Raw genomic sequence first — 13,086 nt, 5'->3', positions numbered from 1 at the left:
GGGGGGTTGTGCAGGATCATACTCAGATGCCTAGCCCATGTCGCTGCCCGTGTCACAACATCCATGCTGCTAGTTTTAGTGTGCTAACTCAAGCAGAGCTAGTGTTTGTCTAGCCAAATTGGGAGGCACACTCCCAGCTGCAGTGTAGACATACCCAGCATTGGTTGTGCAGCTGACCGTGATTCTGATGGAGGGTTCTATCATTCTCCTCTGACATACCATTGTGGCCATTTTGGAGGCCTGAAGTCCCTTGGATGGGCTACATTTGGTTTGTTTGGTGCACTGCTCCTGCTTCACTTTGGGAGCAAGGTCACCCTTATCCTTTTCATTATAGGTTTCCCTTTTATCAGCTGCCGGTCAGGAAGAGAGTTCAAGTGTCTTTTCTGGCCTCAGATCTGTCTCCCAAGTATAGAGCCCATCTTTTCTGATGCAAAAATACACCTCTTTACAGCCCCTCAATACACTTCACTTTAGGAGCAAAGAGAAACAATTGAGGCACTTTTTACCTCTGGGCTCTTTTGGCATTTATTCTGCCATAGCAAGGGGGACTGGCCTGCAAAAGGGGAAAACCTTTGCAATGAAGTTTTGTAGATCATATTAACATATCATGTTTTAGATATACAATTGAAATTGTTTTGGTTCATTTTCAGCCCTTGAAGCTCTGGAGACAAAAAGAACTGGAGTAGTTTAGCTTCAGTGGGAGAAGCTAAGCCTGCATCCAAAGCCAACAAGTTTGTCTCTGCCTTCAAAAGCTGCAGGGTAGACTAAAGACCCACAGTCAGAATTTGCCTAAGCAACATAATTTAAAATACTACTATTGGCAGGACGTATATTTTTGAATGCTGTGCACAACTTATTTTATGATGAGCAAATCAATGATGTGGCAGAGGATGCAAGTAGTGTTTTCCTTTATAAATCTGGATCTTGACCACGTAAGATTTGGATAACTCATCTGCAATTTTTTTTCACTCATCATGATCGACTCCATACAAGAAAAATGGAGAATTGTATGTAATCAAACAATCTTTAAAACTTCAACTCCTAAACATTTACAAAACTCCAGTTTTCTGTGAGAGACTAAAATGTACACTTTCAACTAATGCTAGTGGAATGCTTTCCAAAGCTGGCTGATTAGCACCATAGCCACATGCTTTTGATATCTAGATGAATTTGTCCCAGCCAATCTATTCTAATTTGTATTATTTAATTCATGTCTGAGGTGTCAGGTTCAACCTCCCTCTCCTAGGTGTTTTAGGATATCAGAAGGATATAGGAGTTTTGTCTAAGAGCTTGACCAAGACATGTTGGTAGATCTTTACTAAGCCACTAGCCAATAATATACACATTTGCCCTTGTTCAAACTTTTTTGCCTTGTTTTCAATCCAACTGACCTCATTCAAACCCAAATCTCTTTCTGACAGTCCTTCTCTACACAGGACTGGCATTTAAAATGTCAACCGACCCAACTTTGTTGTTAAAGTCAAATTATACATATTTAATTATTTAAATCTCTTCTTGTAAGCCTTATGACCCCTTAGTTATTTATGTTGCTCTTTGAATACCCTCCAATTTGTTGACAGAGATTTAGTACTGAGGTGCTAAGAACAAAATGAGTGGCGTGACAAAGTCAGGCTGGACTGTTGCAAGAGAGTGGTGGAAGGCAGGTATGTTAGCCCTAGAACGATAAAGGCCCTTTTTCTTATAATCTGAGAAGGGGTTGCCTCAGACCTTTAAAAACTCCTCCTCTGGTGAGAGAGGGAGAGGAGAGACAAGCTGCTGCAAGGCTAGGGGCAACAGGGAGAGAGGCTTCTCCAGGTTGAGAGGCTGTTCTCCTCCCTACAGGGGAAACAACCAAATCTGAGTGCCTATTTAGGGGAAGGACTGACATCCCAGGGCCAATAAAAGGAAAACACCCCCATGCCCCCAGAGAGGGAGGCAGCAGGAAAAGGTATTCTCCCTTTATTTTGTGTTTGTGAATTTGACTCTTTTGTTTGGTGGAAGAGCACTCCTTGGGCCTGCCCCAAGGCCTACCTTGAAAATACTGATAAATAAACAGAGAGTGGGAAGACAAACTATATCCGGAGTGGGGCTGATTTACTTCAAGCCCTGCCACTGCCAGAGGGGGAAGTGCTAAGCCCAGTGAGAAAGAGGAGGTGCCTGGGCACAGTGGGTCAAATTCTGATCTGTTACATCTGTGCAATCCCACTGATTTTGATTTCACATTCTAGGTACTATCTCATCTATCCTGTATTAGAGAGTCCTTATTACTTCTATGACGTGATGCCTCTGGCAGAGCAGCCCAACATTCTATTGGCCACTTTTCATCACTATACTGCATTATAAGATCATATCTAACTGAGCTTACGGCATCACTGCTTTCCAAGTGGTTCCCACCCCCTAAATATCTATTTTCAGATTTGTTGCTCTCATTGTATCATAGTTTATATTTCCAAGCTGATTCTCATATTGTTATTTCCAGGCTCTCTAGACCCCTTTGTGTTATTTCTCTGTCTTCACAACTGTTCACACAACTTTCAAATTAGGTATAACCTGAACTGAACTAATTGTTGCTTAACCTTACCATGTATTGTTCACTACTGATGGCATTAAATAAAACCACATTTAACACCAATATCTACAGCAGTCCATACCTCTATATCCCCATATTATGCGTCATTTCCTTTTGTTATCTAGTTTTCACTCTGGATGGTAGTTAGTATTCATAAGCAAGTGACTATGAATTAATTTTTCAAGTAACATTTTTGGAGGGCACTATATCAAATGCTTTACCTATCAAGTTAGACAAAGATTAGGCAAAGTGAACATCAGGGGAAAATTCCTAACAGTGCAGTCTATTAAACTGTGGAATAACTTGCCAGCCAAAGTGGTAGAAGCCCTTTCACTTGAATTATCATAAATTAAACTAGACAATGCACTTGAAAGTATGCAGTAGGGAACAATCCTGCACTGTCACATAGATGGACAAGATGACCTGTTAGTAAAGATCTAGCTATAATTTTTCAAAAACATTATACATTTAAATTCTGTTTATGAAAATAAAATGTCATTGAACTTATGCATGCAAAAGAAACAGCATCACTCTTCATACCATGCTCATACGGTGAGAAAGTTCCAGCATCTATATTAATATAAGGATCAATTTTGATTGCAGTGACTCGTAGACCACATGATTTCAGTATGGTGCCAATGCTGCTTGCAATGATTCCTTTGCCAATGCCTGAGATGACACCACCGGTTACCAGGATGTACTTCATTGGAAAATGAGTAGCAGCACATAGGTCTCGAGTTGGAAATCTAACAGTGACAAAAAGCACATTTGGTAAACACACATTTATCCTTAGAAATCACACTAAATCAGCATGCAGAAAAGGAAAGCCAAAACGAGCTTCAGAAACCAAAATATCAAAATTAAATATAGTCACAATTTTGGACTTTAAATCATTTTAAATTTAAAGTTTTTTAAATCACTTCATACATATTCTGCTAACTTTAGTTCAAGGATTTTTCATTCTGACGACATTAACCACAATAAATTTTATCTTTGTCTGATAGTTCTATCTTTAGAGGAAGAGACTGAACCTTTGCAGGACTGTCCAAACCAAAGGATCCCCTCGCCCTGTTTTCCAGCTGTTTTTCATTCTCCCATCTGCCCCCAGAGCCTATCATGTAGCCACTATTCTTCGAGAGGGCTTGTGTCCCCACTAAGCCCAGGAAGCAACAAACTGGAAAAGGAAAATGGAACCAGATCTTCCAGAGAACAATGCATGGCACTACTGATCACCAGCCCAGAACTGGATTAGATGACCTCTCAAGGTCCCTTCCAGTCCTACGATTCTATGAAGCAAAAGTAAAGAAATGCTTATATAGCACAATTAAGCCATCTTGCACAGCCTAGCTTTTATTTCTTTGACTTAACTTAGACCATTACAGTTACTTATATCCATAATATCAAGGTTGTGTTTAACTTTAGTACCTTCATGAAATTAAAGTGCTATATAAGTGCTAAGATTTTTTTGGTTTTGTTTTCATAACAATAACCAGTACTGACATTTATGTGAAACTGAAATGAAATTATTTTCATTTTTTTTTTCTTTATTTGAATTGAGATGTGACCATCAAAAATCTTTAGGCACATGACTGATACTTAAATTCACATATTACACTGTAAATCTATTGTATCAAATGACATTTACTAAGTGTTATTTTTGTTTTTAATGCAATGCTATTTTTTTATATAAGAATCCTAGAATTCCACGAGTGATAGGTGCCTAATAAAATAATTTATATTTTAAATTTTATCTCAAGTACACAGCTTGGTCAAACCTCTGCCTAGAAATCAGTATGCATACAGTAATCTTCTTATTTGTTAATACTGTGCAAACAACACACACTTTGGACCACAGAGAAATTGCATTAAACTGAAGAAAAGCACAAGCACAAAAAACATTGACCAACAGAGCCCTTTGCTTTGAATGACAGTGTGACTATAGATTCAGTATACAAACTTTGTGTTGCTAAGGAAAAATCCCAGTCAATTCAAAATCGGGTTCTAAAGGACAGTCAGCTTAAAAATTATGGGCCACACTCTCTGCTATGTTGGTTATTCCCCTATCAGGACAAAGAAACTTTGTGAGTCTGAACTCAGAATCTCCTCAACCTTCTTCCATCTAGCAGGGGCACATGCCCCTACAGACAGTGCTGACGGTTCAAACTCAAAAACCTGTGTATGTCTGCATCTGCCAGAGGGATCGACCCATAAAGGCACCGTTTCCAGACCTCCCTACTTTCTCCCAAGAGTTCTCCAACTTCATCTTTAATTTATATGATTTTATAATTAATATTTTACAATTTTGAAGTATCTTTTGTTTTAAGATTAAAAAATAAACATTATTTTCAGCATATTTTCTTTACTTCTCCTGTCTAAGAATCAAAGATCTGGTTTGATTACTCCACCCAGTATCTCACCGGAGAACTGACATAGGAAGTGCAACAGGGCTAACGTACTGGACAAGAGGCAAATGAAATGGATTCATCCTTTTATTAAGATGTCAGAGATGAGTCAACAAGTACCAGACTGTCATTCAGAACACATGCTACACAGCAGGTAGATGTGTCATTTTCAGAAACCTCCTATCTTCTAAGCTATAAAATAATACAGAGTTTGAGGACATATTACAGTGAAAAGATGAAGACTATTGTATCTGTAATATTTCCAAATTAAATATCAAATAAATCCAAAGACATTGGAATATGCGATAGTGATCAAAAATATACAAGAAGCTAAATAGCTTCAGAACGCTACCTTCTTCCATGTACAGCTGTAAGCAGTGCAGACCTTCCCAACATTACAATGTCACAATAAGCCTGCAAAACAGACAACAATAGGCACTAGTATTTATACAAGTCCAAGGCACAAGCTGTTTAAAAAACAGTGAGATGTATTTTCAGATGGTTCCCAGGAAAGACAGAGGTGTACAGCGCTTGTTAACACAATTCAAAGTTTCGCATCTTCTTAAAACTTAAATAAAGTCTCTACAAGAAGGGAGAGTGTGTGTGTCTGTGTGTGTGTTTGTGTGTGTGTGTGTACACAAGATAAAGCTTTACAGTCCTGCCCAGTAAATAAACACTCTATCAGAAAGCCTAACAAAAAATTGTGCTTTAAAAGAAATCTAGTAATTAGACCATGGCTTAACATATTACCAGATACCTACTAGCCAGGGGCAGATACAAAAAATGAGGTGAGGAGTCCAACAGCAAAGTTTACCATCCTGTAGTAAAACTACCCTGACAAGATGCTGTACGTAACTCCCACCCTAAGCCGCAGCTTCACTGCTGGAAAGAACCAGGGTGGTGGGAGCTCATCCTGCTGGATGTTCCATAGATCTGTTGTGGACGTCTGATCAATTCAAAGCTCTCTCCCAGCATCCTCCTCCGGCTGAGGAATGGGAAGAAGAGCAGGTTGTCACTTTACTGCTTTCAACCCAGACTCACATGTGGGGCAAAAAAAGAAGTTCCCACAGGATCAACGCAGGCCTGGTAATGATTGGTACAAAGCAAACACTAGTGGAAAAGAAAAAAAATAGTTCCTTTACATTCACATTTGTTATAAGAAAAAATGTTAACTATAGAAGCCCAGAATGACAAAAGACAAATATAGAAATGAAAAATTTAGAAGAGTGGAGTACATGAAAATACAAAATTCACAACACAAGCGAACTCAGAAAGTATTAAAAGCAAACTTGTACTCTTATTGCTCTACATGGTTCTTGTATCAATTCTGTTTTTCTGAGATAATTCCACAAAAGAACTGGCCTGAAAGACAAACAAGAAACCAAATCTAATGCTTGTACCAGTAGCAGTTCTGCTGATAGGCAGAACTATTTATTGGCACTCTGGTGAAAATACTTGCAAAAGGTGTATAAAACTGGTATGAACCATAGAAGGGACGTCATGCTGTGATCGTCATTCTCCGGTTCTTAACAATTTGCATTTTTTAAAATCCCCTTTTTAGTGACTTAGAGGCAATCTCACTTGCTATGTACACAACTGCAGTACTGCATATACAAGGAACAGTGTAAAACTTGAAAATAGTGCTAATAACAAAGCCTCTAAGTCTGCAATGCAGTGCACAAAAGCTGACCTCTACTTCCATGCAGAGCCCTGTTGATATCAATGGTGTTCTGCACAGCTTCAGGGTCTATCTAAATAGAGTAACTTGCAAGATTGGGGCTTAAATTTCAAAATTTTCACTCATTTGAAAAATAAGTGAAATCAATTTTACTTTACACATTAATGATAGATAGGTAGATCGATAGATAGATAGATAGATCGGGGTTCTCAAACTGGGGGTCGGGACCCCTCAGGGGGTCACGAGGTTATTACATGGGGGGTCATGAGCTGTCAACCTCCATCCCAAACCCCGCTTTGCCTCCAGCATTTATAATGGTGTTAAATAAATTTAAAAGTGTTTTTTTAATTTATAAGGGGGGGTCGCACTCAGAAGCTTGCTGTGTGAAACAAAAGTTTGAGAACCACTGAGATAGATAGATAGATAGATAGATAGATATTCTCTTTTCAGGTCACCTTCTATTTGTCCTTCTACTTCTGCCTGGGTTCTCCCCTTAGCCAAAACATACGTCATTCCACTGATGCTGATCACCACAAGGGGAGCAGGTTTATTGCTAAGCAATGTCCCTTCTAATGTTTCAGAGATGGCCAATCAACAAAGTGCAACAATGTAAATAAATAAATATCAATAATAATAATACCTGGCTGTTATGTAGACCACAAAAACTGCCTCATATGTGGCAATTTTAAATTGCTCAAAATATTTTAAAAGAATTTTATATATTTTAATCTATGTGAATGTATACATATAGATAATATTTTATAAAGTTTTGAATACTTTAAATATAGTACACACAGTGGGATGTATACCTGATCACAAAGCTTATGCACAAGCCCAAAAAAGCCACTCCATCAGATAAAATGTCATTATTGTAGCAATATTATAACAAGGGCTTGAAAAAATTAACTGACACCTACTGGCAGGGGCTGACACAAAATTCTCCCTCAACCAATGAGCTGCAGGGAAAACATCCTGGCCAGTATAGCTATCACTCTTATAGCTGAGAAGAGGAAGGGTGCTAGGATTCCTGCCAGCAAATCTGGGGACTCCATTATTCATAATGTAGTAGAACTTCAGAGTTATGAACATCTCAGGAATGGAGGTTGTTCCTAACTCTGAAATGTTTGTAACACTGAACAAAACATTATGGTTGTTCTTTCAAAAGTTTACAAATGAACGTTGACTTAATACAGCTTTGAAACTTTACTGTGCAGAAGAAATATTCTGCTTTTAACCATCTTAATGTAAATGAAACAAGAACAGAAACAGTTTCTTTACCTTGTCAAATCTTTTATTTAACCTTTCTCTCTCATTTTTTTAGTAGTTTACATTTTTTATTTATTTATTGTCTCTGCTGCTGCCTGACTGCATACTTCTGGCTCCAAATGAAGCATGTGGTTGACTGGTCGGTTTGTAACTCTGAGGTTCTACTATATCCTCTGATGAGTAGTACTGAAATGTGAAGTGCCTCTTCCACACAGCCATCCCTCCTCTGGCTGCTAGGAGAAAAGGGGAGAGTCTCTAATACTCTACTCCAGGGGTTGGCAACCTTCAGCAGGCAGCCCATCAGGGTAATCCGCTGGCAGGCTGTGAGACATTTTGTTTACCTTGACCATCTGCAGGCACGGGCGCCCCACAGCTCCCAGTGGCCGTGGTTCGCTGTTCTCGGCAAACGGGAGCTGCAGGAAGCGGCGGGCTGCTGCGGGGCGACCGTGTCTGCGGACGGTTAATGTAAACAAAATGTCTCGCAGCCTGCCAGTGGATTACCCTGATGGGCTGTGTGCCGAAGGTTGCCAACCCCTGCTCTACTCCTTCCACAGTCTCCTGGTTGTTCCCTCCATGAATATCTCTACTGTCTGTTTCTGCTCATCATAGCTTTCCAAATCATCTCCACAGTGAAACTAAACAAATTCTTTTTCCATCTCCACTTCTTCCCACCTTCTGACAGCAGCAACCAAATGGACCCGAGTCTTATCATTTTCAATCTGCTGATCCTTGGGAAATCTACGAGCAAAGGCACTAGAGTTCTCTTTATGCAGACTCAAGAAAACAGCACTACTACACTGGTTCTCATGTGGAAGATTTTCTTTGCAACCATACAGACTAGGAACTTTTTTAAATGAATGGTTAGAGTTCAGCTAGTGAATATGTCCTCCTTGCTACTGGTAGGCATGTGGATTTTTCAAACCCTAGTAGTATCCAGAAACATAATTTAGAACTTCATAGGTTCTACAATTCAAAGACTTCCAGAACTTTTAAGTTTTGTTCCATACAGGAAAGGGAAAATAATCCATGTTATTAATAACTAACTTTTTCATGCTACTTTGAGGTGGTTTATTTTATTTATTTTTAAGATTTTTGGACCCATCCACTTGTGTTTTGGACTCCTCCTACAACTGCTGCTGTCAACAGCATTTTGTGTCCAGACAAACAATTTTCATCGCTCTTTCTGGGAAAAAAAAATACCAAATTGGAAATGTTAAACAGACACTTATGCATATCAATAACAGTACACAAATGACTAGCCCTGTTTAATTCAACAGAACTACTCACTTCCCTGAGTATTTATAGAGTCAGGGTCTTAGGTCTAACCCTTCTCCTACTGAAGTCATTTAAAAAAAATCAAATTAACTTTAGTGGGACTTCAGGCTGCCCAAGAGCTCACAGAAACAACCCATTATTTTGCAATAGAATGCAAGAATTCAAAGGGGCATGACAGGCCACAAATGATGTTGAAAGTGGCAGCCAAGCTTCTATAGGGAACTGTTCAAGAAGTCTCATTTTCTCTTTTGACTCACATGGTTGACATGGCTAAGCAGTACTCTGTGGACAGTAGTGTCTTTTACTTTCACTTTTAAAAGCCAAATTAGAAGCATTTAGTAGGTCATGGTTTCCGTTGTAGAAATGAAAGTATTATTTCCAAAGATCCCATGACTTGTAGATGAGCAGAGAAAAAAATTGACAAACCTAGCTAGGAAAGGGAAACAAAACAAAAACCACTGAGGGTATTAGGTTGCCATATGCTCTTAATGAGCAGACTCATGCAAATACACATGTGAATAACTTTACTCACATGATTAATTGCTTCTACTAACACAAGTTATTTTCAGTTAAGTGTTTGCAGGATTGTACCTCAAACCTGCAGCATTGTACTGAAAATGAATTAGTATAACTGGTGAATTTTTTATTTACTTTTCACATTTCTGTTGGTATTGTTAGAGCTGAGAACTGCAAATAGCCCTCAGCAAAATGGCTCATATACTATATAAGTCATGTCCATGACTAAAAAGTTATTTGGCCCTAGATTTGACCTGGGACCTGAGCATCAGGTGGTATTAATGATCCCTGCACAGGAAAGCTACAAGCCTCCAATTTTTGTTGATAAATTTGCTAAAACTAATCTATGAGGATGAAGTCCATTAACAGAAATAATTTCTATAATTATTGGAATATACCCAATCATTGGACAGAAAGAGGCTCTAGTGTACAACTTAAAGATGTCTAAATATGAAAAAAATATGAGGAAGAGTGCAAGGAGGAATAGAGGACCCATAGGCCTCATCTACTCTGGGGAAATACATGTTGCTGACAATAGCTGACAGCAACACCTTGCCTGGCTTCAATTAATGCTGAAAAGAGTTCACCTGCTCATGTATATGGACTCAAATCGTTTTCAACCCTATCACAGCAGAACATTATCTCTATCATGCTTTTAATCATGAGGGTGAATCAGCTTCCTCCTCCAGCCACGCTGCCAGTTAAACTGCTTCAGCAATGGGTCATTTTCCTAGTGTCCTAACGTGCACGGGGGGGGGGAGGAAACGGTGAAGTGTTTGCCCCTGTGTGCTGTCACCCTGTCTCAGGCAAAGCTGGTGTGGCTCCCATGTTTTTACAGGAGAGGTGGGCAGTGACTACCCACACGTGCAAGCAACACGGTCGTGCTGCCTGGGTGAAGGGGGCAGGAGCTAAACCCCCCTTCCTGTAACCCCAGCGCAGTCCGGGGCTTCAGGGGAGCCCCGAGCGGGGTGATGGGCCCCCACGGCCCTGGCAGCGGGGAGAGAGGAGCTCAAACCCGCTGCTGCTGCTGTCACCGAGGCGCCTGAAAGCAGCGCCGCCCCCGGGGGAACCTGCCCGACCCGGGGACAGAGGGGAACCTTTGCCGCGGCCGCTCCCCCTCGCCCCGGGCAGGAGGGCGCAGCGCGGGAGGCCGCAGAGGCCAGGCAGGCGGCAGTTACCTGGGCGCGGGCTGCGTCTCAGCGGCGGAGGCGGTTGCAAGTTCCTCCTCCCCGGGCCCAGGTGCCGCAGGCGGGAGGCAGAGAGGGAGTCTCCGGCCGGCCGCCAGAGGGAACCCGCGCTGCAGCCAGCGCCGAGCCGCGGCCTGTAGGTGGGAGGGGGGCTCTGGAGGGGACCCGGGCCAGGCAGCCAGAGAGACCTGAGGTCCGTGGGTGAATAATGCCCCTTGCAAACCGTGTCCTCCACACAAACTTACCTGCTCTGCCCCGACGGCGCTTTTGCTCATGTATTTTTACTTGAGCTGCCTGCCCCAGCCTGGGACACTTTTTGGCACGAGCATTTTGCGGCCAGACTGCTAGCTATATATATTTTTTAATATCGACCTTGAAAATCTCCCGTGTGTAGCTCGGAATAGCCCACTGTTCTCACCATACTACTACTACTATTGCTTTCAAGTCTCCACGATATTTAAATTACTAATATATCTGATTTTTTCTTGATTTTCCAATCCCCTGGGAATTTCTACTGAAGAATGTGAGTGATGCAGACAATGGATGCAAATGATGTTAGCACACACAGTCCATCTCCCTGCATTGGGATTTAGGTCCTCATCATGCAGTTAAATTCATATAGTTGAACCCTTGCAGCTGTGCAGAGTCCTATTGATTTAACTGATTGGAATCGCAGTCTGAAAAGGAATGAAATTTAAATATAAGGGTGCAAAGTGATTAAGAAGAAGAGTTATCAGAGACCTGGTGCAACTGTTCCTGATTTGAGGGACTGGGAAATAGGAAATAAAACGTTTGGTCAAATGCTGCCTTCACATATTCTGGTGCAAGCTATTGACCCAAGATTTATAAGTAATTTCAAAATTATGGAGACTTACAACAGCAACATGGAAATCAGATAAGAAGATACTTTATTTCACTATTGAAAGGAAAAGCAAAACTTTTTCTAAAGGTCATCTTCTTTCAAGGCTGATTTTGTAGCCACTGTGAACACAGAACTCATATTGATGTAAATGGCTGCTCCAAACACAATACAGAATTGAGCTTTAAAAGACAGAGCATGATAAATCTATCTCCAGCTTTGTTGATTGTTCAGAAGTTAGTTTTATTTTTGTTAATGTAATTTTATATATAACATAGATCCTTTTGATTCATTTTAAACATTCTCCTGCATCATACACTGATCTGATTCTGTCAGTGTCTCTTCCCTTTATGCTTACCTCTTAATTCTCAAAAGGGTCTCATGCTATTTCACCTTTCCTAACTCCACTTGACCACTATGTGGAGACACCATCATCATGGAAAATCCTAAAGGGATCCGGCCTTCTTGCAGATTCAGGGCCACCTGGATCATGTCTGGCTATGTGCTTAGGCTGTATATTCAGTTTATGGCCATCACCAGCAATCTTATTGCACCACTGAAGCTTTTGGCACGCACGTGATCGCCAGTTGTGTAGCTGCACTCCTTGATACATACGCTTTGGAATTTGTTGGTCTTCCATTATAATATGTCCATACGGAGAAAGCCACCAAAACGTGAAGACATAATCTTAAAAAAGCATTGTCAGGTTTAACGTTGTTATTTTTACAGAGCCATAGTACTTTATGGACAAACACAAATGACAGCACCCTGCCCAAAGCAGCTTGCAATGTATGGTCCCGATTATCCACATGCTGAATTTTACACACATGGGAAGTCCTATATGACTTCATGTGACTATTCATCCGTACTAAAAATTAAGTACATGCATGCATGATCAGGGCCTAAGTTTGCATGTATAAGATCAGTGGGTTTAGGTGACAAAAGTGCTGCAGGGGAAATGTATTTATTTACAAAATAGCATGTGTATGTACAAACTAAACAAAACCCCAACCCGTGATTTTTCGGCAGTGGTGGGAGAACATAGTGGATCACCCCTCTCCCCCCTTGCCTTCCAGGAACAGCGAGCCTGCAATCTTTTTGCACATGCACTTGCCATTGACTTCAATGAACAACCCCCACGTGGGAGAACTTGCGGGAGAGCAGGAAGCTCCTGCACCCAAATCCCCCTCCCCTCTTGTACCCCACTGACTGCCCCCTTTCCTTTGCTTCCGTATCGCTTGCCCCCCCAGCCAACCGCTCCGCCCCTCACCTGCCTCTTCCTTCCCCCTCCCAATGGGAGGAATAGAGAGAAGGAAATACAGAGCGTCTCTGCC

The 13,086-nt window shown here is 41.0% G+C and overlaps 1 protein-coding gene across 2 annotated transcripts in view; it reads right to left on the bottom strand.

Annotated features, from left to right (window-relative positions):
* The window catches only part of CTPS2 (CTP synthase 2), a 139,770-nt gene extending 128,609 nt beyond the window's left edge, over positions 1-11,161 (bottom strand). Inside the window, exons 1-3 of one of the 2 annotated variants that reach the window (XM_065580275.1) lie at positions 11,139-11,161; positions 5,324-5,385; positions 3,110-3,315 (exon numbers count right to left, since the gene is read on the bottom strand). In XM_065580275.1, coding sequence (XP_065436347.1) covers positions 3,110-3,315; positions 5,324-5,367 — 250 coding nt within the window. In that variant the 5' untranslated portion in view covers positions 5,368-5,385; positions 11,139-11,161. Of the gene's footprint in view, positions 1-3,109; positions 3,316-5,323; positions 5,386-10,884; positions 11,018-11,138 lie in introns of those variants that run through there. The other variant, XM_065580281.1, reaches the window with a different exon arrangement.
* Positions 11,162-13,086: the final 1,925 nt, after the last annotated feature.

This window comes from Chrysemys picta, chromosome 1 (assembly GCF_011386835.1).
Source record: "Chrysemys picta bellii isolate R12L10 chromosome 1, ASM1138683v2, whole genome shotgun sequence".
NCBI lineage: Eukaryota > Metazoa > Chordata > Testudines > Emydidae > Chrysemys > Chrysemys picta.
Note: the sequence above shows the minus strand (reverse complement) of the source record. Positions and strands in the feature narration are given on the sequence as shown.